This window comes from Pangasianodon hypophthalmus, chromosome 8, assembly GCF_027358585.1.
Source record: "Pangasianodon hypophthalmus isolate fPanHyp1 chromosome 8, fPanHyp1.pri, whole genome shotgun sequence".
Classification (NCBI taxonomy): Eukaryota; Metazoa; Chordata; class Actinopteri; order Siluriformes; family Pangasiidae; genus Pangasianodon; species Pangasianodon hypophthalmus.
Window position 1 is genome coordinate 25,948,971 of NC_069717.1, and position 16,119 is coordinate 25,965,089.

At 40.3% G+C, this 16,119-nt stretch overlaps 1 protein-coding gene across 11 annotated transcripts in view; it reads right to left on the minus strand.

Annotated features, from left to right (window-relative positions):
• Nucleotides 1-860: 860 nt before the first annotated feature.
• Nucleotides 861-16,119, minus strand: part of aak1a (AP2 associated kinase 1a) — a 45,051-nt gene continuing 29,792 nt past the window's right edge. For 2 of the 11 annotated variants that reach the window (XM_026945781.3, XM_026945788.3), the window contains 5 exons: nt 14,620-14,736; nt 14,201-14,260; nt 12,945-13,100; nt 11,336-11,404; nt 861-3,374 (listed from right to left, as the gene is read on the minus strand). In XM_026945781.3, coding sequence (XP_026801582.1) covers nt 2,662-3,374; nt 11,336-11,404; nt 12,945-13,100; nt 14,201-14,260; nt 14,620-14,736 — 1,115 coding nt within the window. In that variant the 3' untranslated portion in view covers nt 861-2,661. Of the gene's footprint in view, nt 3,375-5,883; nt 10,210-11,335; nt 11,405-12,944; nt 13,101-14,200; nt 14,261-14,619; nt 14,737-16,119 lie in introns of those variants that run through there. The other 9 variants (XM_026945782.3, XM_026945789.3, XM_034306458.2 and 6 more) reach the window with 9 other exon arrangements.

The following is a 16,119-nucleotide window of genomic DNA, read 5'->3' on the forward strand; positions in this document are numbered from 1 at the left end:
AGAAAATAACATTCATAATCCGTCCTCATCCCAAATGTAGTCATTCAGCCAAAAAAAGTTGACTTTTTAAGTTTTTGTCTTTGGTCTACAATGCTAATATAGCTAGCAGATTAATGAAGATTATAGCTACCATTTTAGCATTATGTAAATTAGTACTAGCCAATATCTTGAAGCCATTTTTTCACTTTCTCCTCAGCACATAGTTTGTAGCACTACATGCTAGCATCAGAAATAATATTTGAAGGTGAATTGTTCTGATTGTGTGCTGTATTTGACATTTTTTTCACCCATTTGACTCTAGTACAGTCCCTTCTCCATAATTGTATTGGTCAGTCAAGGCGTGTTTGGTGTCTGAGGGACGGTTTACAAAACTAACAAGTAATGGAAGCTACTACCAGTTTAGCATTGTGTAATGCTCACATCATCCCCTCTTCATGCCCAGTGTTGACCCTGATCCAGCGGTTACTGAAGATGGGTGAATGAATGAAAGAAAGTATGATTTATTTTAATATGGTTCAAACCTTTTGGCCCATATACACTATATGGCCAAAAGTATGTGGACACCTGCCCATCACACCCATATATGATTTTTGAACATCCCATTCCAGATTTTGTCTCCATTTCGCTGTTATAATAACCTCCACTCGTCTGGGAAAGCTTTCCACTAGATTTTGGAGTGTGGCTGAGGATTTTTGCTCATTCAGCCTCAAGAGTGTGATGGAAGGAGCCTCCAGTGTCAGTTTTAACTGTACTTTCTTACAGTTAGAGGTAAAGCTTTATTTCCTGGTCATTCTTTAATAAATAAATTGTTAGTGTTAGCAATTTCTGAAGTATAGGAGGAATAAAACACAGCACCATAATTAACTTATGATTTTTTTTTGCTATAACAGCATGCCCAGTCATATTTTATTCCTTACATAAAACACAAGATGCATCACACACACCCTTTGCATTATTGTGAAAAATATATATATTAATACACAACTCCTCATTTTTTTATTTGTACATAACACACTTTGATGAATGTCGTCCAAACCGACGAGCGCTTTGGAAAACCCAAGTATTTCAAACGAATGCCTTCATGATGACTTAAACACCACAAACTGCAGTTCTGACTGCAGGGGCGCTGAACATGCACAAACCCCAACTACACACACACACACACACACACACACACACACACACACACACACACACACACGCCTCCAAAAGCTTCAAACATGGATACATTTCATGTCACCAAATACCTCAAGACTGTTATAAACATACACAGCTCTCTTTACACACATACACACACCCTCCTACACAACATTACTGTCCCAGTAGGGAGTGTCAGGAGACCAAAGGCAAGGTCATTGCATTTAAGTTACACACACAAAAAAATGGAGAAAGAAAGAATCAGGAAGAGAGGTAGAAAGAAAATAATCTAGACAGACAGAAAGAATGATATTTGGAACCGCCAAGGGTTCATATCAGATTCAAGAACCCTGGAGAAATACAGCATGTATATATGTATGTGTTCAAGTGATAAACTGCACAATACTGTGGACCTTATTGTCCAAATGCAAATATAGCAACGTGGCCCATCAACTGGAGTGTGATTATTCATCAGATTTCAATGACCGTCATTATACAATCATCAATAGCTTAATTACTGTAATTAAGACAAGATGACAGTGTCAGTTTTAATCACAATCTACATGTCAGTGTCTGTGCAACAAAATCCAGCATATGAAGGAGCCCTAAAGAAAACAGCACTGAAATGGCAGAACAACCCTGCAACTGCACTGCAATCAGGGGTTGGTGGGTTTCCTCAGGGTTCGCTGGTTTCCTCCCACCTTCCAAAAACATGCTGGTAGGTGGATTGGAGACTCCAAATTGCCCCCAGGTATGAAAGAGTTTGATGGATGATGGACTGGTGTCCCATCCAGGATGTATTCCTGCCTCGTACCCAGCGTTCCGGGGAATAGGCTCCGGATCCACCACGTCCCTGACCAGGATAAAGCACTTACTGAAGATGAATAAATGTTTCTATCATGTCACAACATGTTTATGGTCATGCATTAAGCAAAGTTAATATCGAGGCTCAGGAAACGGAAAATCACAAAAAAATGCCAACCCATATGGATAAATTCAATGTCAGGAAGCAAGAATTAAACACTAAGACCGTTGATGATAATATTAGTGCTATTGTGTCAACCTGTGCAACCATCTGAACGTGGTGTTAAAGTGTAGCTCAATAACACTCAAAAGCGAGAACTTCTCCATTGGTGGGGATTTTTCCATCACCAGTGTAAGTAGGTGATATTAAGGAAGTGCACCATGTAAGAAATAAGTTTACATTTCCGCAAGGATGCTTCCTTCCAGGCTCAAGTGCACACTCATCTGAAAACCATGAGCATATCAGATTCTCTCTCAGCATAGGAATAAACTGAGGTAGGCAAAGAACACACATTTGGGTTTGCATTGTAGTTCAATCCAGGTAAAGACCACGCCTCAGCAAGTATGTGCTTCATTCTTGCATACAGTTTCTTGTTTTCACATAAGGATTCTACCTTTTCTCTAGTAGACACTACAAAGATACTTTCTCAGCATCCTTCCATCAAAAAATCATCTCAATTGAAAGGATGCAGAGATGAACAGATTAGTACGTAGACCACTTTAGTGCTTCTCCTGAGGTCCTTTACGATGAAAAGGCGCAGATAGAAACGGATCATCAGAGTTTACTTCAGGTCCCTCGTAATGTCTGGAGTATTTCGCTAAAGCCTGAGGTCGAAAGGGCAAAGGGGCTACTTGATCAAGGACACTCTGATCATGGCTTCCATGATTAAAAGGCACCATATTGGAACGCTGCATCCCAGCCTGTGGGACTGGATGAGTGTAAACCGTCCCCCATGTTTCCTTTTTCTTTCCAAATGGCGCCTGGAGGAAGACGTCTGGTTGTTGAGACGAAGCCTGTGGACGAGGAAACGGAGCGTTCGCAAACACATCCACGTCGCTGTCGTCTTCCTGCACCACCCGAAAAGGCGCTTTGGAGAAGACATCAGCGTCGGGCTCGGAGAGCTGGATTAAGTGGTTCTGAGAGGGCAGATGGGTAATCAGAGGGGACTGTGGGACGTCACTGGGTTCAAGGTTCGAGGATGTCTGGAGGTTTCCTGAGGCATCCAGCTCTTGTTCTTCGTCCTCCTCAAAGTCCTGCAACAAAGGTCTCGAGCCGCTGCAGTCGAGGCTTGAAGCTTCGCTCGGCCTGGCATCACCCGTCCTCTCGTCTTCATCCTCGTCGTCTTCATCGCTGGAGTGCATCCAGTCTTCAGTGGGGTTTTCTGCTTCGTCACCTAAAAGCTCGCCATAGCCGTTAGTCTTCCCCTTGGCTTCTGGAGAACAGAGAGACAAGAAAAAATGACATCAGTGAGTACTGACAGTGAGTGCTCACAGTCTGTGGTAGATTCAGCAAGATGACCTCGTGAGGTCGAACTAGGACGACAGAGGTGCTAACACAAACACTTGATGTGAATAAGATACTATGTGAGATGCCATTTTGCTGATTCTACCTTATAGATTTTACCTTACAGTTACTGTAGATGTAGTCGATCAGGCAAGACATGTTTGGTGTCCGAAGTTTGCTTCTTTACTTTTGCACAAAAGCTACAAGGCTAAAGTAGGTAACAAGTAACAGAAGTCTACGTCACACAAATTCTTCTCGGTAAATAGCTGACATCCAATTCTTCAACAAAAACAATTTCAGATGATAGACTTCCATTACCTGTTAGCAACATTTGTAGTACACAACTAAAAGAGCACAACATGTTTTGGCTGGTGGAGTACCTGTTTTGGAGTAATGACAAAGTTGTGCATCTTATTTTCCGTGAATACAATCCTTTTAATCGTGACAATGTTTTTAACTTTCTTTGTGAGAGATGTTTAAAGTAAAAGGCACAAACACAGACTAGGAGACCAAACAAATGAGCTCTTGTCAAAAGAAAAAAAAAATTCACATACACTAACAAGCAATAATTCACAACGACGCTATGGAAGAACACCAAATATCTACAACACTTCTACATCCCAGCCCACAAACAACAGCTACCATAGAAAGACTTCAGCCTTGTTTCCACATATTGTAAAAATAAGCTGTGTATAAAATCTTAAAAAAAAATTAAAAAAAGTATGTCTTGGTGTCACATGGGATACAAATAGGATGAAAAATGTTAGAAATTTTTTTTACATGGTTCAGTGAAAGTGGGAGAGATACTGTATTAAATGGAAATGTATGGAAATCTGTAACGCTAAGACTCATGGAAACAAGGAAGGCAAAGTCAGACATAAGATACAGATACAGTGACGGAGCAAACTCTTACCTTCAGACTGTGGACAGAGGGTAGCGCATGTAGGAAAGGTTAATATAGCAGTAGACTATGACTCTAGAAATCTAAATCTTGAAGTGAGGACTGATTTTAGAATAAATTCTCAGCCTACATGTCGTTCAAGCCTTTTCCCCCTCCCTGCTCCTCATTTACGAGGGGTGGAAATAACGAAAATTAATTGCGTAATAAATTCGTAAAAAATGTGCATGAAGTTTTTTGTTACTTTTATCCGTCATACCTACTGTGGAAAAAAGTCTTGAAAAATGAGTGGTTGTGTGCAGGGCACAGTAGATAAAGCATACTGGAACATAACCAGAGTGTGAACTGCCAAATTGGTCTTATATACAAACAGGTGACAAATTAAAGGAAATGTATGTGGGGAGTATTTATTTATTTTTGCTGGCATGGTTTGGCCTATGCATCACTGCAAATCAACTCTACAGTTCTTCTGACTGACCACCTTTATCCTATGATGAAACATTTCTATCCTGATGGGCGTGGTCTCCTCCAGGATGACTCCGCCCCCATTCACAGGGCACAAGGGCTCAAACAATGGCTTGATGAGGATGAAAATGATGTAGATTATACACTATGGCCTTCACACTCACTACATCTCAGTCCAACTGAACAGATACTGGAGCAACGTGTTAGACTACCACCATCATTAAAATACTAACTGAGGGTGTTCATCACTCCAGTACAGTTATGGAGACTTGCTGAATCTGTGCCAAGCAGTTCCTGTGGCTCGAGGTGGCCCAGCACCTTACTATCCTGGTATTTGTCACCTGTCTGTTTGTTCATCTACGATATTGGGTTGAGCCTATTGATTTTATGGGTGTTTCAATGGAACCTAAGGAAACTGGAGAGGGGAAAAAGCAAAATGTGAGCTTCAGGAAGACTGAAAAGAGAGGAAAAAGAAAATAAATTAAGGTTAGTGAAAGGGGAGCTTAGGACAAGCTGGGGAATAAAAAGCCATTTCTTACTAAAACAATATATGTTATGTAATGGAATGATCAACAGAAGCCTTTGGCACTCTCAATCTTTCTAAAAGCAAATGAGATTTCTCTCTATGGGGTTGGATTATGACAAACTATTTAAACTCTTTTAAGAAGTAACAAAAGAAGAATAGAAGAATAAGACTATCATCACATCTGCGACTACCTCTTATCTTTTTTCCGTTCCACTGCACAGCACACAACTCTAAGAACAAATTCAACAAGACACTACGGACATCTGTTCACATTTACATGTTTATTCACCATCCCAATCTTTTGGAATTCATTTTTATCATCATCTCATAAAAATAGAAGGACCACGCTGATAGATAATACATCTGCCAATCTTACAGACTGATAAAATACCTGTGGTCAAGTATTGGTCATGTTTTTCATGTTATCCTGACCGGAAGGAGTAAGCTATACACTGCAACACAAAACGTTGGACTATCAGCGACGCTAAATTGCTTAGCATTTAGCCACGTTGCAGCGTGCGTTTTGGTGTGTGTGTGTGTGTGTGTGTGGGGGGGGGGGGGGGGGGGGGGCTGGCCAGGGTGGGGTTACTGCAAATAGGATTGCATAGGTCAGCCACGTTACAAGCTGCATACAACCGGATGGTACGAGGGGACGAGGACTTGCTAAGTTTGATGAGAATGAATACATTAACTACAGAAATTTACATAATTACACAACCACTACATTTGCATTGCTTCAGAATTAAAAACAGAAACAAAATACTATTCTTTCATTTGAAACATCGAACTTTAACTTAAAGTATACTTTACTAGCACTAACGTCTCGATGGAAGTGATTCCATGTGACAGTAGTGCTTTAGTAAGGATCTGAGATCAGCATGCACATGGCGGTCTGTGGACAGTAGCACACTGGTTTTGATATGCAATCATAATTCTCTATATCATATAATTATCTAAATGTAAGGACATGTCCTGGGAAAACTGCTCTCTGAAATGGTGCTCAGGCCCTGCTTATGAGCTTGGCACTCTTCGTCGGTGTAATATTTATTATACAGTTAGAGAAATGTACAACGGATGGCTGTATACTCGTTCCCTGTTCCTGCAGCATGAGGCAGAAGACGTGTAAAGAAAAGGTTCGTGCTCAGTGGAGACAGGGCAGCGACCTCAGGAAGTCAATTCCATCATAAGCTCAGTTAAAGGAAAGGAGAAAGGATGTCTTTACAAACTCAATCTCTTTCTCTCCCTCTCACAGGATGAAAGAAAACGTAGCTTTAAAAATGAAGTGTTGATTAAAAATGATTGCAAGAGTTAAAGGGGCAGTTTGTAATTTTTTGAGGTGAATTGATATTTAACTTTTTTTTTTTTTTTTACATCGATTTTTACATTTACAATTGAGACAGGATACAACTGAAAAGTTGAGGGCTGAAGTGCTGAGATTTGAACTCATAACCTTCTGTGTAGTCAGTAGCCTAAAGTTTTAGCCACTGAGCCAACTGGTGTAAGAGATGCACAAATTATCACCTCTGCCTGTGTAGAAGCTATATTTTCCTTCTGAGTTATGCTAGATCCTCTGTTCTGGTAGGGGTGGAGCTAATTTCCGGGTCAGAAAAATTTAAACACAAGCCTGAAGAAGCTGAAAGTAGCCATACCTACTTTAATAGTATATGACTACACTAGGCCTAAATCATTTTTAGATACTACAAACTGCACCTTTAAAGCTTTTTCTCTTCATCTAGTGATCAGTTTGTCTCTCCAGCAGACAAGTTTAAAACTCTTATAAAACCATTTTGTACAAAATGATTAGTACTGCACTGATCCCCAGCAAAGCATAAAAATGCCTTTGCATGATTCACTCTTGCAATATAATAAAATATGGAGAAGGAAAGTAAGAAAAGACTGGATTTAAGATTTTTGCACTTCAGATTTACATAAAAATACACTTCATAAACTGTAATAAATGTGATAAGAATAATGCAGTTTGAGTGTAGATGTTCATACATTCATCAAGAACACTATTAACAGCTACAATTAACAAGAACACTGAGTTCTGTGACTTTTTAAATGATTAATATTCTAACTACATGTTTCAAATGTTGGATATGCACATGCAGCCTTTTTTTTTTTTTTTAACTTCTATCTAATGGGGAAAAAAACATTAATGATATGATGGACTTGTGCACATAAAGCAAAACATGGAAAATTTGGTTGAAACCAAAAAGCAGAAAGCAACACAAGCTCAAGGAATGAACAAATGAACAAACGACTGAAAACAAATCAGAGGCAGAACACACAGAGGCAATAAATGATAATGTGAGCACACGACATGTCCTGAGAATAGCAATAAAGCTGAATTTCTAATCTCTGATCATATTAAAGGTCCAAGCGCATACACAGCAGTGTGAATACATTGAGTGATGCGATATCTTATGCTAATACTGCTGATATGTCTATAATTGATATTGCACATGCAGAGCTTGGTGTAAGCTTGATCAGCCCTGCACGGACTATATATTTAAAGCACAGCAGGCGTATATGGAGTGTATGCCATCATTATAATTTACGTGACATCAGCAAGCAGAAACGTGTATGTGGTGGCGCTCGGCAGAGGGACTTCCTGTATATTGCACTTCCTGTGCTCGTTGTGCCTCAGTAAGGCTGGAATGTGCTACAAGTCGAAATCATGCAATAAGATATAAGACAACCCGAAATCCCTCGAGTCAGCGCTTAGGTTCTGTCTGAAAAGGAAGTGTTCAGAGCTTCCTCCTTTTGCAGTCTTTGGATTCCTCCAGGTGAGATTTGGTTTGGAGTTGTTCTGATCCCAGCATTGTGCTGAGAAACAGATTTGGAGCATTACATTCCACTGTGCTATACACATGTAATTTTCGGTACCTTTCCCAGGTAATCTATTTCAGGGGTCATCAACTGGTGGAACTCAGTCTGGACTCAGCAAAGTCTCTGAGTGGATATAACCAAACACTCAAGAAAATACTGTACCAGAGCTGTTCAATGTACGGAGAAACAAATGGCCATAGTTCAGCGACACTTCTTTTCGAAACATGAACCAGCTCGGCTTCTGTAGCAGATCTTCTGCTGTGGCTCATCTAAGTCATTCGAGTCAAGGCAAATTATTTAGCTGAAGGTGTCTCATCTGACCAGAGATCAGCTACAGGGCTAGAGACAAAATGTGGCTGATGAAAACAGAATGTTGAAAACGAATGGACAGAGTAATAAGCGCATATTCTCATCTGTTCAGAGTCCATGGAGCTAGCTGAAAGTGGTAACGTGAAGTGCTACTAGGAAACAAAATATAACCACTTTGAATAATCATAAAATAAATATTAATGGTTAACCATTTAAAGGTTACTCTTCTCACCATTTGATCATGTTAGTGGTTATGATCTTTGCAAGCAAAGAATTTCATGCAGCTCGACCTTTACAAATTTTAGCTGAATACCGCTGGCTTATGTTTGTGGCCTCAAGGAAACTTGGTGTACTTAACTCTGCTGTGTACTTAACTGTGGTGAAAGACATTATCGGAATTTTGTTTTTGCACAACATTCCACGTCTATACATGCAGTAATGGAGTACAAGTACAGGTAGCAGAGTGAGGGCTGATTTACACTTTGGTGAAGAGGCACGTAAACATATCAGCATTAACCCACAGTCAGTGCAGACACCTCCAAAATGTGAACAACATGTTTTGTGAATCAAGGGTGTTGGTGATTGCTTGGGAAAGGAGAGTATCTCCAATTAAGACAAGCACTGGAGTTAGGACAAGACCCAAAGCAGAATCAGTGCAAAGGCGAAAGAGGCATGACATTATACGCATTGATACACCTTGACTTGCTCAATCTTCTAAGCAGTTCATGGACAGTGACAACAAAGTGAAATGGACGAAGATGTGGAGGTGAGCATAGAAAAAAATTGTGTAAATAAACCTGTTCTTTATCATGTACAGTACTTTTCTTCATATATCCCTTCGCTCTACTAAAGTGACGCATGAGAGTTTGTTTATTGTTCTGTACTTTGTGGCTTGGTACATGCAACACCACCCCCTAGTGTAAACGTTCATATTTCACTCAAGGGTCCTAGCAGACACCTATGTAAATGTCTGCACATGTTCGCAGAAGTATAAACCAGCCCTTATGTGGCAGCTTTTTGCTGTATAATTTACACTACATTGTGAACAGCACTGTTTTGCTCAGTTTTTCTGGATTACTGCATGTGTTTGTAGCTACAGATAGCTTGTTGGTGTATCTTTGGACCAGAATAAGGGCCCGTAGTGGAGCCCTAGTGATGATCTATAGAACGTATGTTCATGTCCCTGATGCCAGTGGGAGCAATCGATCCACGGTCCCTGCATAAAATGGCAAAATAACCAATTACAGCTCAATTTCTGGAAGGATTTACGTCTTGTTATTTGATACTGGACTGTAAAGTAACTTATAAAACATTATGTCACTGTTATCACTTGTAAATCCTTGCGTTCTTGTGCCGTCCCTACCGCGGAACAGACTTAGTGCTGTCCTGCTCTATAGACCAGGTGCACATACAGCATGATGGGTTTTTATGCAAATGATGGCGCAACAGAAGAAAAACCGAAAACAACAATAACGTGAATGACAGACAGACATGGGAGGAGGAGGACACAGTCTTTTGGGATCCAGTATAGTATTATCTTGTTTCATTCATAACCTAAACTATAGCTTTGTGTATGAATTGCACATTTTCCCTGCATGTTTTTTTTTCTGTCCCTCTATCCCTCCCTCCCCCTCTCTCTGTGTGTCTTCTACAAGTCGATGAGCTGGTCCACCAGCAGCAGGGAGCAGGCCAGATTGGGCAGACTGGTCTCTGAGCTGCCACTGTTGCTACCACCTAGAACATGCCAGAAAGAGAGAGTCGAAAAGAGAGAGTCGGAGAGAAAGAGAGAGAGAGAGGAAAAAGAGGAATGAGAAGGGGAAAGTAGATAGAAAGATGGAAGACAGAAGAGGAAAACAGAGGTGTGTGTGCAAAATATGATCAAAGCAAACAGCAAGCATGTAAACAGCGTAAAGGAAATGAAAGATTCAATAAAAGGTTTTTAAAAAAAGCAAAAATAGGGTGTGATGTACATTGCAACAAAGGATTATGAAGGAAAGAGGGAGAAAAATAAAGAGAAAAGTAAGTGGAGGTTCCTTTTGAGTAGCTACAGCATTTCAGAGATGAACATCGGACGACTTCATGTTTTGCTCCAGAGCCAGCAACAAAGTTTGGAATATTATTCTAAATATTTCTAATCAGGGCAGTAAAATTAAGCGTATTTTAATCGGGATCACTATGAAAATGTGTCAACTTTTGCCTTCCTCAATTACAAATAATCCACTGCAACATTGTTAAGCCTCGCTGAAGTTAACTAACTGCCTAGCAAGAGATATCACTCCCTTTTCATTAGGTTTAAATATAGGTCCAAAGTATGCTCTGAAACTTTTGTGATACCGGCATCACGGGGAAAATGCACACAAAAATAAAACTAAAGGTAACTAGACTATATAGGCTTGAGCTATGACTGATACTGTTGTAGCATATTAATTTATATATTTATCTGCAGTTTAATTCTGGTTATATTTAGCATGAAGGATATACACTAATTTCAATTTAAAGATTTATACATTTGAACAAATACAGCCTTATAAAATATATGAGAAAATGCTATTTTAAGTAAGCAGAATGTGAACTATAACTATTTCTTCAAAATTGGCTGATAATATTTAAATATAAAACAGCGTCATTTCTTTGAGATAAATATTTAGTAATGCAGAATTATCTAAGCATTACATGAACAAGGAATAAGCCCTCAAGCCTCAAGGACTGGGTTCACCTCATCAACCATCAACCCACCTGTAAAACCTAACCTTCAGCACTGTTGATTTCATTAATAGATAAAACCTCTGTCTTTTTTTTGGATGATTGCTGGAACAAGGTCAGGAGGTATGTGATCAGGAGTCCTGTTCCTGTTCCTTACCTTGGCTGGGGGTTTTGGAGATGAGCACTGGAATGGGATCAAACTGGCTGTCAGGGTTTTGATCCGGAGCTGGAGAGGATATAGGGTAAGCCAAGCAGGTTAGAGAGGCAGTGCAGCCCAGCAAAAATAGAGCAAGAGAGAGAAACAAAGATAGAATGTATGAATGAAAGTGACAGGTAGAGGCACAGAAACAAGAAAAGCAAGATCAGCCTGAATGTAAAGGTTGCAACGGGTTGCAATGGTCTGTCTTTTTTTATATACAGAACACTATCCAGTTTGTTCCACTCCCCAAATATGTTCATTTGTACTGTATTGATGTATAAAACTGGGAGCAGCCTTGCAATCAAGCACAACTGATTTCATTTTTTTCATCCCATCTTCAGTAACCCCTTTATTTGGGTTAAAGCTATGGGGGATCGAAAGCCAGAGGTGTCAACACTGCTAACAAGAAAATCGTAGCAAGCAGAGAGAAAAAACTGGATTCGACCCCAAAAAACTAGAGTGCAAGTCCGTAGAAAATTTATTTTTTAAAGCTAATTTATTTATGTACTTTCTTTAGATGTGCAGCATGGAATATTAAGAAAACAGCAAAGCATTACTGAAAATGCTTTCAGTAGTTTTCAGCTGTCTCCCGTATCACCAGAGAAAATCACAAATGCTACGGCCAAACTGTTGGCACCTCTGCAAAGCCTATCCCTGGCACCCTAGATGAAAATACACCCTAGACCGAAAAGAAAATTGTACATAATATTTTTGTATCATAAGTTATCCTCAACTGAGTGGTTGCCAGTTCCCACACACTACCTAGTCTCCCCTCATCACAAAAAAAGGTTCCTAATCTTGGAGGCCCGAGGGCTAACACTTCCTCCGTGACATGTCAAGCCAGCCACTGCATCTTTTGAATCATGCCATTCCTCCCACCCAAAGAGCAGGGTCAATTTTGCTTTCTGGACCCCTGGCATTGTGAGGATTTGAACTTGAAATATTCACTGAACCCAGGATCCTGGTACTACCAAGCCTTTGGTTTATATCTCATTTTCCAAGAAGGGAGAGACAATCTTTACTGGAAACTTACCATTTTTATCTAACCATTAGGGCTATCCATATACTCTTTAAAAAAGGTTCTTGGGCTCCGGAAAAGCGTTTACCCTATTCTCCGGAGATCTCAAGATTGAATCCTGGTGATGCCACTACCATTCGTGGACAACAGTACAAGAAAGCAACATGGTCCCTAGGTGAGAGAGGTGACATTCACTCTCTTCTCCTCAATCACAGTGTCACTAGCCAATCATAAGCATCTGTGAGCTCATGTATGTCAAAGAGGGTAGATATCACACCCCCAACCAAACCCACCCCCACCCCATATGCATGCAAGCCTTCACCTTCCCCGGTTATATGATAGGGGAGAGCTGGCTGGTGGGTGGGAACTAACCAACACCAAATTAGGGAGAAAAAGCTTTAGGCTTCTAGATGGGCCCTAGAATTGTGGATACACATTTATTGCAAAGTTCTAATCAGGAACACTCTGTCCCATTGCACTGAGCTAAATCAAAGGTGTAATCGGTCCCAGTGCATCTCATTACAAACCCATCATGAGTGTTTGTCTTACCCGGCTGAAGCTGTGCACTGGCCAGTGGAGCCGGAATGAACTGCTCCAAAGACTGAGCAGGGGTGGAGGACATTGGGGAAGGCAGCACCTGAACTCCCGATGAGGAATGAGAGAGCAGGGGACCACCGAGTAGAGATTCCCCTCCACCCAGGGCGTCTGGATGAAACAATGGAGGAAGAGGAAGGAGGCCAGAAATGGTAGAGAATGTACAGATAATGGATTAAGGATAGCCAAAGCAGGAAAGATAAAGCGAGTTTGGATAAAGCAACCACATAAGCAGTTTGAGAGAAAGGAGATGGATAGACAGGAGATGGATAGAAAGGAAATAGGTGTGAGATGTTAGCATGACCTTTGGGAAAGCCCATTCATCTAGCTCTCTATTGATAGAGAAATAGCTCTGACATTTGAAGCATTCAAAGCACTCAAAGATTGCTTTCAGAGTGAAACATCATAATTCCTGTCAAAGTATGATATTCAATTTCTCCAATAATTTCAGTTACAAGGCAGCATGTGTTGCAAAGATGCTTAAGTCAGATGTAAAAATCTACTGTGTTACTGTGTTTGTGCATCAAGCTTATATCAAGTTTCTAAATGCTACCTGCTTTCATTGCTTTGCTTGATCACGAATAATCACCATGAAGCAATTGAAACAGACTGATAGAGAATTATGAAGGTGAAAGAAGAAGAAATGAAAAACAATCAGCTGAACCAGCACTATGCAGTAAGAAAGATCAAAAAGATAAAACCTCAAAATAGAAGAGAGTCATCGAATGCGTAATTTGTGAGAAAGACTCCTGTGATTGACCTTGTGGACAACCTTGATACACCACATAGTCATCGTTGACCAACGCACAAGCGCTAATTAATGAGTGATGACAGGAAACATCACATTAGTAAGAGCCAGCCTACTCTCACACAAAAGATGACTGTTTTCAAATGATGGAAATGATTAATATTGGTATGATCCGAGCACAGAAAAGCCTTATCTGGTCCATCGTTTTGAATGCAAAGTGAGCCACTAAAGACAAAATATAAACTTAGAGTGTCCTAGTTTGATCAAGCTTATAAAACTTTAATTCCTGTTTACTGACCTTGTCGTTGATCTTGATTAAAGTGTAATCATTGTTCAAACAGGATATAACTTTACCTCTAGGAGGAGCTAAATGGCAACAATTCTAGCTGTTCTTGAGTGTTTTAGGGGTTGTCTAGTCAATAAAAAAAAAAAAACTGACAACATGAGAGGAATTTGCACTGACCTGGCAGTACGGGGTCAGTGTGTAGAGATTCCAGACCAGGAATAAGAGTATCCATCCCAGCTGTGTACAAAGAGAATGAAAATATGATTAGTGAAAAGATAATGAGACATGATCTTTTCATTTACAGTCTTTTTTAGGCACTCGTCTATGAAATGAAACGAGCTGTCTGAGTCAGTCATGCAGCAACAGACAGATGGGCTGATAGATAAGTTGGAGGTGATGCTTGAGGCTAGCGCAAGGAAAGAGAGTGAGAGAACCAGGCATAAAAAAGAGAGGCAAGCAGATGGATGAGCATCCTCTGCTTCTGCAAGGCAAAGATTGTGAAAAAATAATTGAGTCTGCAGGATATGCAAGAGGAGGGATGAGAAAAGAAAGAGAGGAAGAAATGGAGCAGAGTGGGAAAAGCAGAGGTGGTTTACCACGACTGGAGTCTGCAGGACTAAAAGGGTCGTTCAGAGGGATGTCAGGGATAAGCAGGGAGGAAGAGGAGGAGGAGGAAGGTTCTGGAGACTTCAAACCCTCTATCAACTTCTCTACTGGGCAGAGAGGAGAGGATGGTAAAAAGTTATAAGGAGAAGGAAAAAAGGAAATGAGACAAGCAACAAAAAGAAAAAGGCATATAGAAAGGGAAGAGTAGAGAAGAGAACAAAGCAAGAGAGAAGAGATGAGGCGAGAAGAGAAAAAAAGAGGAGAGATTAGAAGAGCAAGAAAAGAAGAGAAGATGTGAGAAGAGAGAAGAGAAATGAGAAGGGAATAAAACAGAACAAAAAGATGAGAAGAAGAGAGACAGGATGAGAAGAGAAGAAAAGTGAGATGAAAAGAAGAGATATGAGAGAAGAGGAGAGAAGAAAAGAGGTGAGAAGAGACAAGAAGGAGAGAGAAGATGTGAGAAGAGCAAGTACAGTATTTAAAATAATTAACGTCTACACAGAAATCTATTCCAGTTTGGAGACAGAGGTTGTTGCGTATATTGAAGATTTATTAAAACATCACCGCAGACTTTCGTCAGAACTGCGTAAACACACCATGCATGTTTCAGTCTCCTCATCATAAATAGTGAGTCATCACACAGAGAAACTCAGACGTGTTTAGTGAAGAATGAGCAGCACAGACACAACATGGCAGCTGCCTCGTTAGCCATCTGAGCTCCATTTCCATAACAGAAGATGTTAGGACAAGCGACAACCTACAAGGCTCATTTGTTTTCAATGATGTATAACAAGTGGGAAAAAAACAGCCAAAACTAGGATCTCAGCATCCTTAACACTACAAAACGTGCATCGGACAAACAGTTACACTATTAAGAGCAGGGGTGAGGATTTGTACGTACAGGCCATTTTTTTTCTAGAAGTAGTGCAGCCATGAGAGAAACCAACTGCTAGTGGTAGTGCAGTTAGCACGGTATCCATTCAAACCAGATGCATGCGTGTCAGTACAGAGTCATGGCTCAGTTTTCAAGACATCACCCCAGCGTGGTGACCATAGTAACCTCAAGGTTAAAGTTCACCAATTCCTCAAACCTTAGCTTTGACAGTGTTTGGACATGGAGATGCATAATTACAGAAGCCCTGTACCGCAGGTTGAAAAAAAATGCTGAAGTGCTATTTCATTATTTTAACATCTCAGTATTTTGATTCTAATAGCTAACATCCTATGATCGGATAATTCTTATTCCATATGTTGCTTCCCTGAGAGTAAGTAAGCCAGATGTTGATTCTTTAGTGGAATTCAGTTGACACATCTTATCCACAGTTATTCAAACTGTGGTTCATGTGAAGAAATTGCAGAAGGGGGTGTGGATGAGGGTTCACATTGACAATATCAAAAATAAATATTTAAAGTCTGTTAGACCTGCCAATAATCACGCATGCTGCATATTGTGTAGGAACACAATTTGAACTTTGGTCAGGTATGATAGG